General features: G+C 55.5%; 1 protein-coding gene across 5 annotated transcripts in view; it reads left to right on the forward strand.

Annotated features, from left to right (window-relative positions):
* The window catches only part of NAV1 (neuron navigator 1), a 210,396-nt gene that overhangs the window by 173,791 nt on the left and 15,083 nt on the right, over window positions 1-21,522 (forward strand). For 4 of the 5 annotated variants that reach the window (XM_060091497.1, XM_060091496.1, XM_060091499.1 and 1 more), the window contains 12 exons: window positions 5,028-5,166; window positions 5,613-5,910; window positions 6,653-7,346; window positions 7,825-8,268; window positions 9,735-9,776; window positions 10,375-10,523; window positions 12,095-12,265; window positions 13,254-13,306; window positions 13,985-14,008; window positions 14,116-14,193; window positions 16,792-16,875; window positions 17,064-17,175. In XM_060091497.1, the coding sequence (XP_059947480.1) occupies window positions 5,028-5,166; window positions 5,613-5,910; window positions 6,653-7,346; window positions 7,825-8,268; window positions 9,735-9,776; window positions 10,375-10,523; window positions 12,095-12,265; window positions 13,254-13,306; window positions 13,985-14,008; window positions 14,116-14,193; window positions 16,792-16,875; window positions 17,064-17,175 (2,288 nt within the window). The remainder of the gene's footprint in view (window positions 1-5,027; window positions 5,167-5,612; window positions 5,911-6,652; window positions 7,347-7,824; window positions 8,269-9,734; window positions 9,777-10,374; window positions 10,524-12,094; window positions 12,266-13,253; window positions 13,307-13,984; window positions 14,009-14,115; window positions 14,194-16,791; window positions 16,876-17,063; window positions 17,176-21,522) is intronic. The other variant, XM_060091498.1, reaches the window with a different exon arrangement.

Below are 21,522 nucleotides of genomic sequence, written 5' to 3' on the forward strand. Positions count from 1 at the left end.
CAGCGGTTAGAACTTCGCGATCCCACTGCAGGGGCCCTGGGTTCGATCCCTGGTCGGGGAACTAAGATCCCATATGCCACGAGGCAACTAAGTCCACGTGCCGCAACTACTGAGCCCACGTGCCACAACTAGAGAGAAGCCCGTGTGCCACAACGAAAGATCCCGAGTACCACAACTAAGACCCGACGCAGCCATAAATAAATAAATAAATAAATAAATAAATATTAAATAAATAAATAAATAAATAAACACTTTTTAAAAACCCAGACACTCATCTAGATGGTTCCTTCTTTTTTTCTTTTTCTTTTGGCCACACCGCAAGGCTTGAGGGATCTTAGTTCCCTGACCAGGGTTTGAACCCAAGCCCTCGGCAGTGGAAGCGCCGAGTCCTAACCACTGGACTGCCAGGGAATTCCCTTCTGCCTCTTCCTGATTCCAACACCAATATCTCCTCTCCTCGCTCCACTCAAAGTCTAGCCGTCAGAACATCAAATCCAAAAGATCGAGCTCATTTAGGGGAATTTTGCTGCTGTGATAAAATTCGTTTAATGTATTTCACAACTACCCCCAAGAGTAAAATGACCATAAAGGGTTTGGGTTTTTTTTTTTTAATCATAAACCACAGGGACAAAGACTAGAAGGGAGAGACTAGCCACATCTGGGGAAGCTGGAATCAGAATGGCAGGTGTGAACTGATTTATCAGCTCGAAGGTGAGTCCTGAGCCCACAGTGGGGACAACTGTGCAGCACCTCTGTTTGTATCCCAGGACCCTTAAAAAGCTTGCTGACTTGGTGACATCAGGTACCTTTAGAGGGGGAAGAGGTGAAACTAAAAACAGGAGGACTGGTTGGAAATTTATGTAAGAAACCCTCAGACTCTCAGATCCCCTCCTCCTAGGAAGGCTACAGCCGTTCCCCTAGTCGACGGAAGACCGGAAACTCTGGAGAGAATAGAACAGGAGTCTCTGCACTTGTGGGCTCCTGGCACAGTGAAGGCTTAGATTTTGAGCCAGTATTGAGTGAAACTTCGCATACTGCATGTTGAGGCCCCCAGGACCTTCCCCAGCTCAGCTCTCAGAACACAGGTCTTATCCCCTCCAGGCAGGAGGGTGGGAGATTCATCTCTAGGACATCTGAGCAGCCCCAGAGAAGAAACTTACATGAATCAGTCCCGTTGCATCTCCCTATACCGACGCCATCGCTGACAAGTCCTACCTGTGTACACAGAGCTTCCAAGGAACTTATGATGAGGGTCCCAGTCTTACAGATGAGGAAACAGCCAAGGGTCGTCAGAGATCCGAGAAGGTCTGTAACACAGAAGTCTCACCAATACAAACAGAAAAAAGCAACTTGGAGCTAGAAACTAGGCAGAGATTGTAAACCTGCCCCTCCGAATGGATGAGTGAATGAATGTCTCTGAGAGTTAAAAGAAGAGGTTGTGTCCTTGAGAGAAAGACTGATATGGTGTTTTCAAAATTACCCTTGGAAATGAAAAATGGTAGCAGAAATGGAGGCAATGGAAGATAAAATTGAGGCCACTGCCCAAAAAATAGAGTGTGTGTGTGTGTGTGTGTGTGTGTGTGTGTGTGTGTGTGTAGTGCTGGAAAATAAGAGAAAATCAGAATATCAACCTCAAAATCTATCATCTAAAATAACTGACAGTCTAGAAGAGAGCACTGAAAAATGGAGAGGAGAAAACCATCAAAGAAATAATCAGAGAAAAGTTCCCAGAGCTGAAGGGCATGAGCGTCTAGATTTAAAGGGCCCAGGAGGGTATCCAACTCAATGAGTAAACACAGCCCACACCAAGCCCCATCATTAATGATACTTCATAACACCGGGGAAGATGCTAAACGTTTCCAGAAAGGAAACAAAGAAACAGGTCATATTCTAGGGACAAGGAATCCGAATGGCAACAGTAGAGGCTAGGCAATGGAGCAATGCTTTTGCATTCTGAAAGGATACTATTTTCAGCTCGGATTCAATGCCTGGCCAAAATCTCACACGTGAAATAGCATAATGACATTTTATAATGTGTCAGATCTTATCAAGTTTGCTTCCCAAGCACCCTTCTCCAGGAGCCTACTGGAAGAGGTACTTCACTAAAACAAGAATGTAAACCAACAAAGAGGAGGCCCGAGGTTCCAGCTTAAGAGCCTCCAGAGGGTGGGGTGTGGTCCCGGATGCAGAGCGCAGACAGCTGTGGACAGGGGGCCGCATGGGGGTGCTCTTGAAGGAAGCACAAAAACCGTTACCCGTGGTTACCCTAGAAGTCAAAGTGGGAGGGCAGAAAAGGGGCGATTTTCCTTTTTCCCTTTATATTGTTACATAATGTTTGAGTCTTGACTAGAGCATTTATTACTTGTCTAATTTTTCTTTTAAGAAAGAAAATATGCTCACTCCAATGGACACGCTTAATCCTTCAGTCATGACAGCAGAATTTTCCTTTTGTTCAGGGCCTGCAAAGGAATTTCTCTAGGTCAGGGGTCCCCAACCCCTGGGGCTGAGGACCGGTACGCACAGCAGGAGGTGATTGAGCAGAGCTTCACCTGCTGCTCCCCATTACTTCCTGAGCCATGCCCCTGCCCTGCCCCCAGTCCGTGGAAAAATGGAAGGAAACCTTCAAATCCTGTAGCCAACCTTGCCCAGTAATTAGGCTGGAACTTTCTTACTACAGAAGAAAGTCTGTGAGTTGGGAGAGGAGGTCATTGTGGCCAGGAGGAACTGAGTCTCTGAGAAGATAAACACCCCTCCCCCGTCTTAGCTTTGGGCTTTCTGTCAATGCAGAGCAAAGGAAGGGATTCTTTGGGGTTGGTGGACTGCAAAATCCTCTTTGTCCATAGGAGTTTTCTCTGCCCCAAGGCCTCGATTACCCATAATTAATCTCTGTGCAAGGACAGGCTTCTTGTGTGTCTGACCGCTGGAACTTGTTTGTTTGCCAGAGATCTTATCTTGACCCAGGAGAGCTGATAGGGTGATAGGATCCTAAAACCAGAATTGATCTTTCCTGCTCAGTATGTGTTCTCTACAATATGGGGTTCAGGGGAGGTGTTATTTTAGCCCAGGACAAATGTGAGATTTAATATATGTCACAAGTGGGGGGGAGAAGAGGTGGGTTGTCATTTAATAATGGCCGTATTTCCTAGTAATAAAGTCCAGCTCGCTCTGTAGTGTGGTCTAATCCCCGTGCTTTCTTTGCTCTTTCTCAATGTATTTGGATTAATCCCTGCAGAGCAACAAGCCAAAAGTCCCAACCACCCACTTTCCTATTCCCAGCAAATAAATCAGACGGAGGCCAGCTGAAATCTGGGCCAAGCACTTAGATGACTTGTGTGTCTGATTTTTGTTCCATGATATGAAACTCAAAATAAATCTAAAGGGAGAAGTTTCCCAGATACCAGCTCATTCACGGAAAACATCTTAAGCCTCTTCGGCACACACGTGAAGCTGATGAGCAAACTCACTGTGGACGGAGATGTGACGGTTTAGAGATAATTCCCACGGAATTAGTAAAGTCTTACTAAAGTCCTATGTTCAGTTTGAGGCTCTAAAACTGAACACGGAATTTCTGAAGAACTTTTTAGGGTCCAGAAGGAAGAAATAGGTCCAGAAGGAAGAAACAGAAATGGGGAAAGGCTTGGGAAATGGGACCTTTGAAAAAAGGTTGTAGGAGATGGAATTTGAGCTTTGAAAATAATATGTGAACAACAAGAAACTTGTGATAGCAAGCGCGGATGGTCCAAGAGGAGATTGGTATGAACGGTAGAGGAGGAGGCGTTTCGTTCAGATGTTAAGAATAAACGTTCTGGGCCTCCCTGGTGGCGCAAGTGGTTGAGAGTCCGCCTGCCGATGCAGGGGATACGGGTTCGTGCCCCGGTCTGGGAGGATCCCATATGCCGCGGAGCGGCTGGGCCCGTGAGCCATGGCCGCTGAGCCTGCGCGTCCGGAGCCTGCGCGTCCGGAGCCTGTGCTCCGCAACGGGGGAGGCCACAACAGTGAGAGGCCCGCATACCGCAAAAAAAAAAAAAAAAAAAAAAAAAAAAAAAGAATAAACGTTCTGACTGTGAAACTCGTCAAACAAAAATCAATAGCCAAGTGACTGTGGGAGAATGACCGAGGCTGTGTCAGCCTCTCTGAATATACGGACCAGGGTTCTCGATATGAAGACGTACAGACAGATGTTTAACGACATCTCTCCCGGGTACCACAAGTCTGATATTCCAAGCAATTGGCAGAGAAATGAAACCATTCAGCACACATTTGGCCCCTCTGCTTGGCCACGGCACCTAAAGTGGGTCACTTACCAGAAGAGCAGTACATGCTCTTAAGAAGCAGGACCCTGTCCCAGGATGGGGTGAACCTGATAAAGAGGGGGGCGGTGAGAAGTGATAGGTCTAAGCGGCTCTAGAAAAGATCAGTCTTTTTCCGGCCCTGGTTATCAGGTGTGGAAAAATGTAGAAAAGGGAGGGGAAATACCTAGAGAACACATCTAGAAATAAAGATATAGTAATTCTAAGAATGGAGGCTCTTTATAGGGACGGGAAATGGGTTTGTGTGATTAGATCGATCCAAGAATTACCTTGTCTCTATAATACACCTTTCTGTTAAGGAGATTTAACATCTTCCTTGACCAGATAAAGCTAGTCCCTTCTTTTAATTTAAATTTAATATTTATTGGAGTATAGTGGATTTACAATGTTGTTCTTGTTTTAGCTGTAGGGCAACTTCATTCAGTGTATGTCTAACACATATATCTTTTCTTTTTCCTGTTCTTTTCCCACATAGGTTATTACAGAGTGTTGAGTAGAGCTCCCTGTGTAGTCCCCTCCTTTTATGAAAGGACATCACCAAATTACAGGGAAGTTTACATCACTCTTTGCGTTGCTGGCAAACGCAGGACTAACCCCCAAGCTTTTCCCCTCCTGGCCGGTCTGTATGCTGGAGTGCAGCCATTCTGCCCTCATGGTAACTGTATTTCTCGCCGTGGCTTCCGCCTTGACTGCTAACCTTTCTCTCCTGTCCTGTAGCTGGGATGAGAGCAGCTCCATCAGCAGTGGGCTCAGCGATGCCTCTGACAACCTCAGCTCGGAAGACTTCAACGCCAGCTCCTCACTCAACTCCCTGCCCTCCACGCCGACAGCCTCTCGCAGGAACTCGACTATAGTGGTACGTGGGAGCGCGCATGCCTAGGCCCCCTTCTGCAGGAGAACCACAGGGCAGACCGCGCCGTGCCTGTGCGCGCGGTGGCACGTCCGCTCACCTGCTCTGTGGGATTGGCTCCCACGTGCCCTTGGCCAAGTCCTTCTTGAGCTGGTGGAAAGAAATCCCTAGCTGCCGGGCAGTCACCTAAGGCGTGAGCTGCTTTCCTGGCGGGCGGGCCTCTATCGAGCGCCCATGCCAGTTCGGAGGGATGCCCGTAAGTGCTGTCCCACCTGGAGAGGAAGAGGAGCCCGGGATCTGTGTGCTGTCCTCTGGCAGCCTGGAGGTGCGGGCGGAAGGCTGGTTCACTGTCTGCTCTGGAAGAGTCAGGCCACCCGGCAGCCAAAGTCCCTCCCTCGGCCCAGTCCCCCCGTCCCCACCTGAGCGTCCACTCTGCCTTCTCTCGTCTCCAGCTGCGCACGGACTCCGAGAAGCGCTCGCTGGCAGAGAGCGCGCTGAACTGGTTCAGTGAGTCGGAGGAAAAGGCCCCCAGAAAGCTGGAGTACGACAGCGGCAGCCTGAAGATGGAGCCTGGGGCGGCCAAGTGGCGGCGGGAGCGGCCCGAGAGCTGCGACGACCCATCCAAGGTTGGGGAACTGAAGAAGCCCGTCACCCTGGGGCACCCCGGGTCCCTGAAGAAGGGCAAGACCCCGCCGGTGGCCGTCACCTCCCCCATCACTCACACGGCCCAGAGCGCCCTCAAGGTCGCAGGTGAGCCGAGTGACAAGGGACCGGGGGGCCCAGGGCCAAGTCCTGCTTCCCTGGCTTCCTCATAGCCATTAACCCTTGGGAGACGGCCAGCCCACACGCTGCTTCCACGTGCTGTCCACCCTAGTCTCCAGGCCGTCCCGAGTCAGGGAAGACGGGCAGCACGATGTCCGTCGTGCAGGTGTGGGCATACAAATGCCACGTGCTTAAAGCCTAGGCCCAGATGTAGAGGAGGGGGGAGCCTGGCCTGACCTGCCTCACACTGTCCAGTGGTTCCCTCTCCTCTCCTGGGACATGCGGGTGATGCACTTGTCTTCCTGAGGGCTTGTTTGCCATCCCAGGGAGGTCCTGGCCGGGTCAGAATCATGCCGCTCCCAGAGTGGCCCCGTGGTGACCCGCGGCCTCGGTCGGGCCCCCTCTAGTCCCTAACCACCGGCAGACACAGCTGAGTCCCGTCCATTTGCTTCCCCCACCCCTTCTCTCCCTGGACCAGTGTTCGACGGCATTCCTTCTTGATCATCTTTGTGATCGCCTTTGCCATTTCAACCAGAATGGGACACCCTACCCTGGGGGTGGAAAACAACAAAGAACAAAACAATCAGTCGGAGGCCAGTCCCGCCCAGAGTCCCCTCCCTTCTGGCGAGAAGGGTCCTCAGCCTGCGGGCTCCCGCTCACCCGCCCATGGCGCCCCTCCTCCCAGGGCCGGAGATGGTGGCCTCAGCTCACTCCTGTCTGCCCTCCGCAGGCAAACCCGAGGGCAAGGCCGCCGACAAGGGCAAGCTGGCGGTGAAGAGCGCCGGCCTGCAGCGCTCCTCCTCGGACGCCGGCCGTGACCGCCTGGGTGACGCCAAGAAGCCTCCCTCGGGCATCGCGCGCCCATCCACGTCGGGGTCCTTCGGCTACAAGAAGCCCCCTCCCGCCACAGGCACGGCCACCGTCGTGCAGACCGGGGGCTCAGCCACACTCGGCAAGGTCCAGAAGTCCTCGGGCATCCCTGTCAAGCCGGCGAACGGACGCAAGACCAGCCTGGACGTGCCCAACAGCGCGGAGCCCGGCTTCCTGGCTCCAGGCGCCCGTTCCAACATCCAGTACCGCAGCCTGCCCCGGCCGGCCAAATCCAGCTCCATGAGCGTGACCGGTGGGCGGGCTGGCCCCCGGCCCGTGAGCAGCAGCATCGACCCCAGTCTCCTCAGCACCAGGCAGGGCAGCCTGACGCCCTCCAGGCTGAAGGAGCCCTCCAAGGGGGCCGGCGGGCGGGCCACCCCAGCCCCCGTCAACCAGACGGACCGGGAGAAGGAGAAGGCCAAGGCCAAGGCCGTGGCCCTGGACCCCGACAGCGTGTCCCTGAAAAGCGTGGGCTCCCCGGAGAGCACGCCCAAGGGCCACGCGAGCCACTCCCCGGCCCCCAAGTCGGCAGAGCTGCCGCCAACCCCCCTCAGGTACCCAGGCTGGGCGCTTCCTCCTGTCTGCCCGCCCGGCATCCTCCCAGGGTTCTGGCGCTCCTTAGACGGGGCGGCCTGTCCCCTGCTGCCCCTGGGCCTCCCCCATGCTCCCCGGGTGCCGGGCGCCTCTTCCGTCTTTCGGAGCTGTTCTCAGTAACCCCCGATGTGCTGTGAGCCTCTTGGAGCTCTTGCCCGGGTGGTTTTGCTGCTTTATTTTCTCACACACACAATCCATTTGGGCGTAAACCCACCCTTGTCTCCCTTTCGCATGTGCTGCCCCCTCGTTAAGACTTGATGGTACCCAGGTCAGATTTCCTCCCCCGTATTTCCCAATGGCATTGAGAGAAGCCCCCCGTGCTTTGCAAAGAGCCCGAAAGCGAGGAAACAGGACCAGGATTTGGCTGAGATCCCACCTGCCTGTTGTTTCTCTAACTCCGTGATCCTAAATGTCCTGTTTTATCGTCACTTCTCTCAGGGCCACGGCTAAGAGCTTTGTCAAGCCACCCTCCCTAGCCAATCTGGACAAGGTCAACTCCAACAGCCTGGATCTGCCTGCGTCCACTGACGCCCACGCGCCGAAGCTCCCAGATGTGCACACTCCGGGCCCGGCCGCCGGGGGCCCCCTCCCTTCTTGCTTCAGCCCCAGCCCAGCCCCCATCCTCAACATCAACTCCGCCAGCTTCTCCCAGGGCCTGGAGCTCATGAGCAGTTTCGCTGTCCCCAAAGAGACCCGCATGTACCCCAAGCTCTCAGGCCTGCACAGGAGCATGGAGTCCCTCCAGATGCCCATGAGCCTGCCCGGCGCCTTCCCCAGCAGCGCCCCCGTCCCCGCGGCCCCCGCGCCCCCCGCCGCCCCCGCAGAGGAGGACACTGAAGAGCTGACCTGGAGCGGAAGCCCCAGGACCGGGCAGCTGGACAGGTAGGTGGGCAGGGCCGAGCCTGATGAGCCCACCCCTGCCTCCGGGTGTGTTTGACTGCTGCTCTGTGACCTTCAACACTTGTGTGCACGTTAAGTAACCTCTGCTTCTCAGCAGCTCTTATGAAACAGGATTTCGTTTCTGTGTTTAAATGCTGATTCTCGGGCTTCCCTGGTGGCGCAGTGGTTGAGAATCTGCCTGCTAATGCAGGGGACACGGGTTCGAGCCCTGGGCTGGGAGGATCCCACATGCCGCGGAGCAACTAGGCCCGTGAGCCACAACGCCTGAGCCTGCGCGTCTGGAGCCTGTGCTCCGCAACAAGAGAGGCCGCGATAGTGAGAGGCCCGCGCACTGCGATGAAGAGTGGCCCCCGCTTGCCACAACTAGAGAAAGCCCTCGCACAGAAACGAAGACCCAACACAGCAAAAATTAATTATTTAATTAATTAATTAAAAATAAATAAAATAAAATAAAATAAAATTTAAATAAATAAATAAATAAATGCTGATTCTCACCTGCTATGTGAGGAACCAGTACCCAGACGTTCAGTGACTTCCCCAAGCCCTCGTGACTGGTTTAACCTGCCGTCCGAGGCTTCTGCTTCCCCATCATTGGCCCCAGATCATCCCTATTATGTCACATCCTGGTTTTCATCTACCATAGTATGATCTTTAAAAAGCTAATGAGAGGGCTTCCCTGGTGGCGCAGTGGTTGAGAGTCCGCCTGCCGATGCAGGGGACACGGGTTCGTGCCCCGATCCCGGAAGATCCCACATGCCGCGGAGCGGCTGGGCCCGCGAGCCATGGCCGCGGAGCCTGTGTGTCCGGAGCCTGTGCTCCGCAACGGGAGAGGCCACAGCAGTGAGAGGCCCGCGTACAGCAAAAAAAAAAAAAAAAAAAAAAAAAAAGCTAATGAGAGGGAATTCCCTGGCGGTCCAGTGGTTAGGACTCCACGCTTTCACTGCCCGGGGCCCGGGTTCAATCCTTGGTTGTCGGGAAGCGGTGCCGGGGAGGGGAGGGGAGGAGGGGGAGTGGGAAGCTAATCAGAGAAAAACATCAAACATCTCAGATAAATTTCTCAAATTGTGAGCCCAGAGGCGGCTGTGGCTGACCTCCCCTTTGTTTATGGAGACGGGGGACTCACAGTCGGATGCCCTGGGTCCCAGTGTTGCATCCGTCAAACCTCCGGTCCCAAACTCTAGCTCCTAAGATGGACCCACATGCTTCTCTTTTTTTTTTTTTTTTTGTGGTACGCGGACCTCTCACTGTTGTGGCCTCTCCAGTTGCGGAGCACAGGCTCCGGATGCGCAGGCTCAGCGGCCATGGCTCACGGGCCCAGCCGCTCCGCGGCATGTGGGATCTTCCCGGACTGGGGCACGAACCTGCGTCCCCTGCATCGGCAGGCGGACTCCCAACCACTGCGCCACCAGGGAAGCCCCCCCACATGCTTCTCTTTTTTTCCTCCACAGTAATCAACGGGATCGGAATACTCTTCCCAAGAAGGGGCTCAGGTAATACCCCTTACGTGTGTTTTTCTCTCCTATACCTGGGGCTCCTGGTATGAAAAACCATAACTCGCCCTGTCCCAGGCTCCAGTCATGCATGCGGTGCCCCTTTGGGCCGGTCACGTGTACCTGGTTCCCGTACCTCCTCCCAGGCGCCCACCCAGGCTCACTGTGGTGTGTGCGTCACCTTGTAGCTGGGGCTCTGGTGACAGAGGAGAGACGGGCTTGCACATGGGACTCACGCACTTCCCTGCACCAGCCTGTGGCGTCTGCCCCAGTCCCGCCAGAACCCCCCCCTCCAAGCCTGAGGGAGAGCGGGCCACCTCTGGCCACTCAGGTGGGCAGTAGGTCCTGCAGTCCGGTGATTCCTGCTGCTGGGAGGTTCGAACACCGAGCTCTGTCCCGGGCCTCCGTCATCTCGGCCCAGCTCGGGCAGCCCCGCAGGGATGTCCCCAGCCCTTCCGCCCCTCCCAAGGTCCGGGAGGATGCTGCTCCCCCCCAACACCCAGCCCCGACGGCTCCCACCTCCTCGTCCTGCTTTTGGAGCCCACCTCTGAGCTCAGGGGGTAGAAGCCCAGACCAAGCTGCCGCCCGCCGCCCGCAGGTACCAGCTGCAGCCCCAGGAGGAGGCCAAGGAGTGGCGACATTCCCACAGCACCGGGGGGCCGCCTGCGTCCGACGACCAGCCGGAGCTGCCATCGCCCCCTGCGCTGTCCATGTCCCTGGGCGCCAAGGGCCAGCTCACCACCATAGGTCAGTGTCCGCAGTCACCGCCGTGCCGGGGGCAGGCAGGGCAGCGGGGCCTTGGGTTTCACCTCACACTTGGTTTGCGCCGTGGCGGCCTATTCACGGGTCTCAGTTCATCCATCCATCATGAGACGCACGGCCGAGTGCGCCTAGACCCTGACCTGAGACGTGGCCCCTGGGCCCAGGCTGTGGGGTCCTCGCAGCATCAGAGAGTCTGCCTGTTGGCGTGGAAGAGCCGTAAGGGAGGCCCACAGCAAAACCCGGTGCAGCCAGAAGGGAGCCGCCGCTCCCAGCGCCGCGACACAGTGTGGGGGTGAGCGGTCGAGTGCAGAGGTGGGTCTGCCCCAAAGCCAGGACCGTCCAGTCCTGGAGGCAGGGCTGAGGGAGACCCGCGCTGGCCTCTCCCTTCCTGGTGTCTGAGGAGAAGGGGAAGCTTGTGAGGAGGAGGCGACTGTGCTTCAGAGACGGGAGGGGCGAAGGCTGGGGCTCACGGCCCTGCTTCCTAGGGGGCCGAGTGCCGGGGGCCCTTGAGGACAGTGCCCGGGCCGGCCTGTTGCTTCCTTCCTGCGGCTCCAAATCCACTGCCTCTTTCAGCGGAGCGAAGGAAGGCAGTAAGCAAAACCTGAGGACCTGTGACACACCTGTGGGACGACTGGGGAATCTGAGAAAACTAGGAGTCGGGGTCGTCTTGCTAGAGAAGGGCGCGGTGCTAAAGGGAAGGTCATCTGGTCCCTGAGAGCCATTAAAACGAAGGCGGGGCCAGCTTGCTGTCCGTCTCCATGGAGACCACACAGGGGGATGAGGGGCCGGGCCAAGCCACGATCATCACCTCACACAGGCCAAAGGGCCCCAAGAGAGGTGGGGTTGTCTTCTTCCCGGGTCTTCCTGGAGACTGGACGTCCACGGAGTGTCCAAGGAGCCCCCCCACACCCCAAGTATGCACGCCGAGAGGCAGGGGCCGGGGGGGCGGGGCTGTGGGCCAGCAGGGCTGTACAGCCTCCCGGACACACTCGCCGGCTCTGGCCTTCCAGCCAGGGTAATGCTGGGCACCGGCCGTGTTTCTGGTGAATGCGCCCAGAGCGGCGTGCTTTATGGGGCGTCCCGCTCCCCTCCGTGGTGCCCGGCCGTGCGCCCCACAGCCTGACCCCTGTATCTCGTTGGTTCTCTTCGTCACTCGGATCTGAGTCTTGCTCTGAACTCTCAGGCCTCCCCGGCAGCCAGTTGTGTGTTAGAGAAACACGACACCCCATTTTCATCGGCACATCCAAGTGATGCGAAGGTTTCAGAAAAGCTGCCAGGCCCCCAGCCTGACCTTCGAAAGCGACCTCTCCGGGGCAGACAGGCCCGAGGGAAGGGCGTTCAAACACGCGCTTCGCCCCTGGTTCAGCGGCAGGGTCCTCCTCGTAGGGCTTGCTCTCCCAGGCACGGCCGCCTGCACACCCGCCGCCCGCCGGCCTCCTCTCTGCCCCTCCATCCGCCTCTGCTCCTGGCGCCCCGCCCCCGGGACCCAAAGCTGATGCCCCTGCCTCTTCTCCTGCCCTCCCCTCCCTCTCCTGTCCCCCCCTCTGTCCTTCCAGTGAGTCCCACTGCGGCCACCACGCCAAGAATCACCCGCTCCAACAGCATCCCCACCCACGAGGCGGCCTTCGCGCTGTACAGCGGCTCCCAAATGGGGAGCACCCTGTCCCTGGCCGAGAGACCCAAGGGGATGATCCGGTCAGGATCCTTCCGAGACCCCACGGACGACGGTGAGACTTCATGCCAGCGCGGTTCACGCTCATTCCAGCTCTGCTGGGTCCCCTCGCCCACCGCTGCCGCCAGCGTGCACATGTCTGCTTCCCAGAACATCCAGTTGGGCCATTTCAGCTCTTCCTTCCCATCCCTTTGAAGGGTCTGGGGGCCCAGAAACCTTGGGTGGCACCGTCTAGCCCTGGGGCTTTGGGATGGAGCCTCTCCTGGGGGCGGGGGAGGGGAGGCAGCGTGGAAGGCTTATTTAGACGGCGCCCTCGGAGCACGCCGCCACCGTCCTCCCATCCCCCCAGTCATCAGAGGACAGGACCGCTTACGGGGACGCAGAGGTAGCTCTTAAAGCCTTACGAGAATTAGGCATCTCATTCCTCTTTCAAGAACGTTCCGAAGACCAGCTTCAGGGCGGCCCTCTGGGCATGGTGGTCAGAGCTGGAGCCCGGCTTTCTGGGGGTGACACTTGGTGACTTCAGGATGCTCATCCCGGGGGCCTTCCTTGCCGACACGCTCCGGTTCTCTCAGTAGGGCTGTCGTTCATGAAGAATCAGAATGAGTGTCTTGCACTTGGAGACTTTTCTCATCTGAACGGCCCCCGCTGCCAAGAGGAAGCACAGGCAGCAGCGTTTCGTCCTGAGCAGCTCTGACGAGAACTGCCTCTTCCTCAGCAGCGACACTGCTTTTTCCTGATGGGGGAGGTGGGGACCCGTGCCCGGGAGCATCTTCTCTCCCGGACCCCTGCGCCCTCAGAGGAGCAGGCCAAGCACGGGGCCCTTGGCCCGGCTATCGGAGAGCACGGGCCGGAGTGGGCAGGCCAGCTCTGCCCGGAGCTCGAGTCCTCGGCGGGGCAGCCAGCCGCGTCCTCTGTTCTGTTCTCCCTCTCTGCTCCAGGATCAGAGCCCGAACCCCCGCCTTAGCGCTCCTCCCGGGAACCCTCCCCCGGTTCCCCGGCCGAGCGCTCTGCTAACCCTTTGCGTTCTGCTTCTCTTGCAGTTCACGGCTCAGTGCTGTCCTTGGCCTCCAGTGCCTCTTCTACCTACTCCTCAGTAAGAGCCTCGCTTCTCCCCCCAGCACCAAATTGCGCCCTGGACCCTCCTGGGGGCGGGGCGGGGCGGGGTGGGGGCCCCTGGAGCTTAGGGCACGAAATGGGCCCTTCTAGACCTTGGTGGTCCTTCCGGCCTCACCGCCAATCCCTGAGCGACCCTGGCGCCTTTTGTACCTCCTTTGTAATGCGGAGAATCCCCCGGTCTTGGAGGCGTTCTGTGCCCGGGAGGGTGGGCCGCGCTCAGGGACCCCAGAACCCTCGCTGTGTGCAGAATCTGCCGCATGTTCCTCGTGGGCCCTGGGCCCGCGTCAGCCCGTGAGGCGTAAGCTGGTCCTCAGGTTCGTTCTGCCCCTAATGCTTTACTTCTTTGAGTTGGTGGCGACAGGGTTAGTCCTCAGATCAGCAGTTTCATTTCCTAGCCTTCTTGGCAATGGCAGAGGTGGCTGTGACCTCTGCTCCAGAGGTCTGTTTTATGGAACCGTGGTCTGGGGTCTGAGCCCACCTGGTGAAGAGCCAGGCCCGGCCACAGGGCTTCAGCCTCTTGGCACTTCTGCGTCTCGCTTCCTCGAGTTCTGCGCGCTGCCTTTGCCTCCGTAGTAATGGCCTTTCTCTCTCTCTCTCTGTGTCTCTGTCTCTGTCTCTCTCTCCCTCCGACCCCACTTCTGTGCTCCTTCACCAGGCCGAGGAGAGGATGCAGTCTGAGGTAGGGTCCCCAGCCTTCGCCTGGCCTCCTAACACCCCTGCACCCCACTTCCTTGCGAGCCTTACACCTCTCCTGCCACCGTAAGTGCATCTCCCTCTCCTTCACAGCAAATCCGGAAGCTTCGCAGGGCACTGGAGTCGTCCCAGGAGAAAGTAGCCACCTTGACATCGCAGCTCTCCGCCAACGTGAGTGCCGGGGAGGGGACAGCCGGGCAGCTGTCTGGGCCCAAACTAGATGAGTTCAGCCCCAGGAGAACTGTCTCATAAGGTGTCCCATGGGCTTTGATTCCAGGCAGCGGAGGATCTGGGGACTGGTCTCCTCCTCCGAGTCGAGATGTCTCTGAGGAGCCATTTGCACCCCCACCCTAATTCATAGGTGTGGACGAGCGCCCGTCCGACGGTCTGTGAAGCCCCTAGAGAAAGAGAAAAGGGTTTATATCAGTGGTTCTGCGTGCAGGTGGGAACAGCCTTGCCACTGGCCATGGACAGAAATAGTCACGGATTAGAATCATAGATCCCTGGAAACCCTCTGCCTTTGCCCGTGTCTTTGTTCACGCCGTCGCCGGGCAGGCACGCGGCTGGGTAGTGGGACCCCACCTGGGAACGGCAACGCTGTTAGGAGGCCAGCCCGGGCTCCGGCTCCGCGGCCACGGCTGCCTTGGCTTCTTGGGCCCCTGAGCTTAGCTGGGGAGCCCGCATTCTTGTCGCCGCCCTCACCCTGCCCAGAGTACTTCCGCTTAGAATGCGTTTCTTGTGGCCTCGGTTTTTCCACCCTGTGAGATGGGGAGAAATGAAGCTGCCCCCCAAACTAGGCCGCAGAAGCCTCTCCCCAGCGACCGAGCTGCAAACAGAGAACATAAGAGCCATTTTCCCCCAAAGCTGTAAACAACAGCTGAGCCGGATCTGCGGAGCTTTCCAAGTGTTTGCACAAAGTAACCATGTCTGCAATTTCCGCAGTCCTTGCTGGTTTTTTTCTCTTCCCTTCCTCTCTGGGGAGCCCAGCTGTCAGGCCTGGATCTCACTGGAATCAGGTAGAAGACCCTGCACCGCGGTTTTGCGTGTTTCCAGTACATTCGGGCAGCGGGGTCCTCACCACGCTGGTGGTTCTCTTTGTTCTCTTTATTCTCTTTCCCAAACTCTCAGTTGGTCCGCTGTATTCTTAGTGGCTTGCACGAAGCTCGTATCAAGCCTTTTCCCCACAACTGGGGACCCACAAGAATCCTAATAGGAACAAGACCCATCTCGTCTGTCCCTGGCGCCTCACCCAAGGCCATCACATCTGGCAGAGCCCAGGAAATTCATGTCTGGGAGCCGGCAGCGGGGGAGGGGTGTCAGAGAGCACGAGCTCGTCTGGCTCATTTACACCCTGTCAGTGTCGTGCTGTCCAGTCTGGGCCAGAGCCAAGAGAATGAATGTAGAAGGTGACTCTCTTAGAACAGGAAGTTCCCTTTGGCTGAGAGGACAAACTAAACGCTCAGACACGACGGTCCTGAATTTTGGAGACAGGCTTTCGCCGAGGGTCAGAGTCCTGGATTCTGGAAGGTTCTCTGCTGTTCTCAGGGTCTCCCAATTCCAGACCTTGTGTCCTGTTCACCGGGACTCCCCAGCTGCCCACGCTGGGCACAGCCTGGACGCCTTCCCCCTCCCACATGCCAGCCTTTCTTCAGACCCCCGGTTGAGCCCTGAGGGCATACAGGCTCCCTCGTGGGGCTGGGGGTGAGGGAGGCTCAGAGGAGGGACAGGATGCGGGGCGGCAGCCCCCCCAGAGGAGGGGGAGCCCCAGACGGGAAGAGGCCGGCACGGAAAAGCCCCGAGGAGCCGGGGTCACGAGGAGGCGTGTGCTCACAGACGGGCAGGGATGTAGGGACCAAACAAGAGGCGACCCAAGGCCAGGAAGGCAGGAGCTCCCGGTCCAGCAGGTGGAGGTAACCCCATCGTGGCACAGACCTGCCAAGGAGCCCGGCCCGGACCAGAGAGGCCTCCAGCCTGTGTCAGGGACAGGGGGCGAACACTGGGGTCGACCCCCAGGGAGGCAGAACCACTGGCCGACGGGAAGCGGGGGTTACCGGCCCCCAGAGCTCTGTGTGGAGTGCGCCCGTCCCTCGAAGGGCCACAGTTTACTCCCCCGCAACCACGGCCGTTCCTCTCCCGGGGCGAGCGTCCCCCTCTCTGGTCCCAGCCTCAGCACGCCCCCCTTCCCTGCAGGCCTTCCTGCTGGCAGAGCTGGAGTTCCTGCCTCTCCCCCTGCTGCCCCCCACCAGGTCCTTGGGGGCCCCTCGCGGAGCCGGCCCGACACCTAGTGGCCAGACTCTGGAATTGCCGCGAGGTGGCCCAAGCTACCGCTCCAGCCCCAGGATCAGGCAAAGAGCAGCCAGAGCCGAAGAATGGAGGCCCCCTGGGCGCGGGGCTGGGAAGCTGTCCCAAACCCGTTCTCTGGGAGTGATGGGGCCCTGGGGGAGGAGTTACACCAGGATAAAGCGACGGGCCCTGAGGTGACGCCCCCCTGGAAGCAGGGGACAGTCCCACCTCTGCAAGCAGTAGGTGTCGCATCTCTAGACGCCTCCAAAGACCTGCCCCACCCTGACGCTGTCTGTGCCGCTTCATCATTCAAGGAGCCGGGCCCCCCAGGAATGTTCTTCGGGCCAGAAAGGGAAGCAAGGTGTAAGAGCCGCTACGCGGTTGGTCCGCTCGGAGACCCGCAGTCAGCTTAGCCGCCTCCCACAGACGTCCCCTCCCTTCCCCAAACCCAGGCACCTGGGGAACCCCCGTACGTGTTTGTTTCAGGCCAACCTGGTGGCGGCTTTTGAGCAGAGCCTGGTGAGCATGACATGCCGTCTGCGGCACCTGGCAGAGACAGCCGAGGAGAAGGTGAGAGCCCGGGTTGGGGGACGGCCAGGCCAGGCCGGCGCCCTCCCTCCTGCCGCCCTGGGTCCTCCACCTGCCCCGATTCCCGGCCCTCCCCATCGGGTCTGGAGAGTCCCGAGCCCAGCCCCTGGCCGGGCACAGAGCAGGTGTCCCCAAGCCCCACCCGTGACACCACTTCGCTTCTCTCTCAGGACACTGAGCTACTGGACTTACGGGAAACCATAGACTTTCTGAAGAAGAAGAACTCTGAGGCCCAGGCCGTCATTCAGGGGGCCCTCAATGCCTCAGAAGCCACACCCAAAGGTAGGCCCTCCGGCCACAGGGCTGGGCTAGAAAGAGGCTTACTGCAGGATTTCTCTCCACCTCAGGTTTCTAGAAGGGGAGGGCCCTCGGACGGTCAGTGGATAGCAGCGGGGCACGACCCCACCACCCCAGACGGTGAGGGAGAGGAGAGGGTCCTCACCTCTGACCTCAAGTGACTGTCGAAGACAGTCGTTAACGTAGCACTTTCCTCTCACAAACGCAAGGTACTCCTGCTGTACAGCCCAGCGGTCACGCTCCTTGGTATCTGCCCAAAGGAGCTGAAATGTTATGTCCCCACAAAAACCTAAACATGGATGTTTACAGCAGCTTTATTCACAGTCAGCAAAACTCGGAAGCAACCCCGATGTCCTGCGGTAGGGGAAAGGATGAATAAACTGTGCCATAGCCAGACCACGAAATGTCACTCAGCATTATAAAGAAACGAGTTATCAAACTACGAGAAGGTGCTGACCGTGATAAGGGCACCCTGCTGACTGAAAGAGCCAGTCAGGAAGGGCTGCGTGTTGTGTGATTCCGACGGTGTGACATTCCGGGAGAGACGGAGACTCTGGGGACAGTGATGGGGTTGTGGCTTTCGGGGCTGGGGGCGGGGAACGGCGGTGGGCAGGCAGAGGATTTGCAGGGCGGTGACAGCACTCTGTAGCCTACGGTGATGGGGGATATGTGTCCTTATTCGTTTGTCCAGACCCACAGTATGTACCACCAAGAGCGAAGCCCAGTGTAAACTCTGGGCTCCAGGGGATGGTGACGTGTCAGTGCAGGTCCATCGATTGTAGCAAATGTAGCTTCTGGTGGGGATGTTGATAGTTGGGGGGGGCCGTACGTGTAGAGGGGCAGGGGGTAGTGGGGCATCTCTGTACCTTCTGCTCAAACTTGCCATGAACCTAAAAGTGCCCTAGCAAGTAGTCTAAAACACTAGCACTTTCCGCTTTGACATAAACATGTGCGTGTGCAGACATGTGTATAACCCCATTTGATCCTCACTTCGGTTCTCCGAGGGGAATGAATCGACTCTTCAAATGAGACAGAGATCACATGGATTCCGTGGGGCTCAAGTGACGGGTTAGCCTGGGATGTAACAGCCAGTCAAGCTTTGCTAGAGAAAGTCAGGATGAGGGGTGATCTGGGCGGGGGGCTGGGGGTGGATGCAGGTGGTCACAAGGTGCAGCCTTCCGGTAGGAGATAAATAAGTACTAAGAATGCAAGGTGCCACGTGATTAATACAATTAACACAGACAGCTGCATGAAAGCGGTTGAGAGTAAATCCTAAGAGTTTTCTCATCACAAGGAAAACACCTTGTCCAGGGCTCCAGCCTCAGCTTTTTCTTCTGACTGTGCACACTCTCCCTAGTGTTCACGTCTATCCGGTAGCTTCTGTAATCTCTTTTTCTTTTAAATTGAGATATAATTCACACCTTTTTAACACGTGCAATTCAGTGGGTTTTAGAATATTCATAAGGTTGTATTTACAACCATCACCACTATCTAAATCCAGAACTTTTTTTTTTTTTTTCTTTTTTTTTGCGGTATGTGGGCCTCTCACTGCTGTGGCCTCTCCCGTTGTGGAGCACAGGCTCCGGACGCACAGGCTCAGCGGCCATGGCTCACGGGCCCAGCCGCTCCGCGGCATGTGGGATCTTCCCGGACTGGGGCATGAACCCGTGTCCCCCGCATCGGCAGGCAGACTCTCAACCACTGCGCCACCAGGGAAGCCCTAAATCCAGAACATTTTGATCACCCCACAAAGAAACCCTGAACCCCTTAGCCGTCACTCCCTCTTCCTCCCTCCTCTCAGCCCCGGCATCCTCTAATCTGTTTTCTGTCTCTGTGCATTTGCCTATTCTGGACATTTCATGTAAATGGAATCATGCAGTATGTGGTGTTTTGTGGCTGGCTTCTTTCATTTAGTTTAATGTTTTCAAGCTCCATCCATGTTGTACCATGTGTCAGGACTTCCTTCCTTTTTAGGGCTGAATAATACTCCATTGTATGGATGGACCACATGTTGTTTATCCATCATCGGTTGGTGGACACTGGGCTGTTTTCACTTTTTGCCTGTTACGAATAACACGACCATGAACATCCATGCACAAGTTTTTGTGTGAACGTATGTGTTCAGTTCTCTTAGTGTGTAACCAGCCGTGGAACTGCGGGGTCCTGTGGTAGCTCTGTCAACGTCTTGAGTCACTGCCAACCTTCGTCAAGACAGCCGCACCCTCGTCCTTCTGCCCCGCAACGTGAGGGCTTCAGTTTCTCCACATCCTTGCCAACATCTGCTGTTGTCCTTTTCTGTTATAGCCATCCTAGTGGAGGTGAAGTGGTATCTCCTTATGATTTGGGTTATAATTTCCTCAGTGGCTAAGGATATCATGGGCATTTTTTCACGTGCTTATTGGCCATTTGTATCTCTTTATGGAGAAATGTCTGTTTAAATCCTTGGCCTCTTCTTCAATCAGGTTTTCTTTTTACTGTTGAGTTTTAAGAGTTTTTAATATATTCTGAATGCTAGCCCCTTATCAGGTATATGATTTGCAAATATTTTCTCCAATTCTGTGAGTTGTCTTTACTTTCTTATACTGTCCCTTTGTAACCAAAAGTGGGGTCCGGCTACTCGCTGCTCAAAAGCCAATAAAGAGGCCAGGTTGGTGGAAAGGAAAGTTTACTTTACTTTGGATGCCGGCGGTCCGGTGAAGAGGACGGACCCCTGTCCAAAGGCCGACTCCCCCCACCAACAGTCAGTGGGCAATAGCTTTTACAGGCAGGGGGAGGGGGCTCCATGCAGAAACAGCACAGTCAGCTCTGATGGTCATCTTGAAATTGGTCATCGGTGGTCTGACCAGCGTCATCTTGATTCTTTTACGTACAGTTAATCTTCAGTTCCAGGGTCTGTTTGTTCCCATTTCCTTGATGGCAGTTCTTGGAATTGTGGCAGCTTATCTCATGGCTACAGCCTGCTCATCGTGTAGTTAACTTCTTCCACCTGGTCAGGGTTTCAGCGTCTATAAGACAGCTCACAGGGTACGGCTCAGAATATTATCTATAGCCCTTGAGGAGGGACTGAATGTCCTTGACCATGCTTAAGGACTAAACTATTATTATTTGGTCTCCTTTGACCGTTTTCCTTTGTTTCTGCATTTTCTCACTTCTCTCATTAAACTTATTCTTTGGCTAAAGTTTTTCCACAGACAGAAGGCAGGGTGAGGACATGGGGGTGGCAAGGACCACAGGGTCCTGCTCCATTTCACCTTGAAGAAGCAAAGCTTTCCATTTTGATGAAGTGTAATTGATGTGTTCTTTTCTTCGATTTGTGTGCGTGTGTGTGTGTGTGTGTGTGTGTGTGCGCTTTAGGTGTTGTATCTAAAAAACTGTTGCCTGATCCAAGGTCATGAAGATTTATTCCTGTGTTAGCTTCTAAAAGTTTTATGTAGTTTTAGCTGTTTCATTTAGATCTTTGGTCCATTTTGAGTTACTTTTCCTATATGGTGTGAGGTAGAGGTCCAACTTCATTCTTTTATAAGTGGCTGTCCTGTTGTCCCAGCACCATTTGTTGAGAAGACTATTTTCCCCATTCACTTATCTTGGCAGTCTTGCAGGAAATCAGTCAACCATAAATATATGGGTTTATTTCTGGATTCTCAGTTTTATGCCATTAATTCATTCTTATGTCTATCCTTAGCAGGTACCACCCTGCCTTGATTACTATAGCTTTGTAGTAGGTTTTGAAATCAGAAGTGTGGGTCCTCCAAATTTGATCTTTTTCAAGATGGTTTTGGCTACTCTGTGCCCTTTGTTTTCCCATGTGAATCTTAGGGTCACTTTGTCAATCTCTGCAAATTATCTGGCTGGGATTTTGGTGTAGAGATTGTATGGGCTCAGTATGTGAATTTGGAAAGTATTGTCGTCTTCACAATGCTGTCTTCCATGACCATGGCATGCCTTTCCATTTATTTAGATACACTTTAATTTCTTTCAGTAGTGTTTTGCAGCCTTCCGTATACGTCTTGCATTTCTTTTGCTGAATTTAATGATTGATCCTGTGGTAAATAGAATTGTTTTCTTAATTTCATTTTCAGATTAGTCATCACTAGTATAGAGAAATACAGTTGATTTTCTTGTATGTTCATCTTGAATGCTGCAAACTTGCTGAGTTCATTTATTAACTCAACGGGTTTTACAACTTCTTCGTCTGTACGTCCCATTTCTTAATCTGTGTCACGCTCCTGAATTCCATACCTCTATTTCCAACTGCTTAACGCTCTCCCTTCTGCACTTTTGCCCACTTCAGGTATAAACACCTGCCTGGTCACTGAGCCCACCGATAGGAGC

Source organism: Mesoplodon densirostris, chromosome 2 (genome assembly GCF_025265405.1).
Source record: "Mesoplodon densirostris isolate mMesDen1 chromosome 2, mMesDen1 primary haplotype, whole genome shotgun sequence".
Lineage (NCBI taxonomy): Eukaryota > Metazoa > Chordata > Mammalia > Artiodactyla > Ziphiidae > Mesoplodon > Mesoplodon densirostris.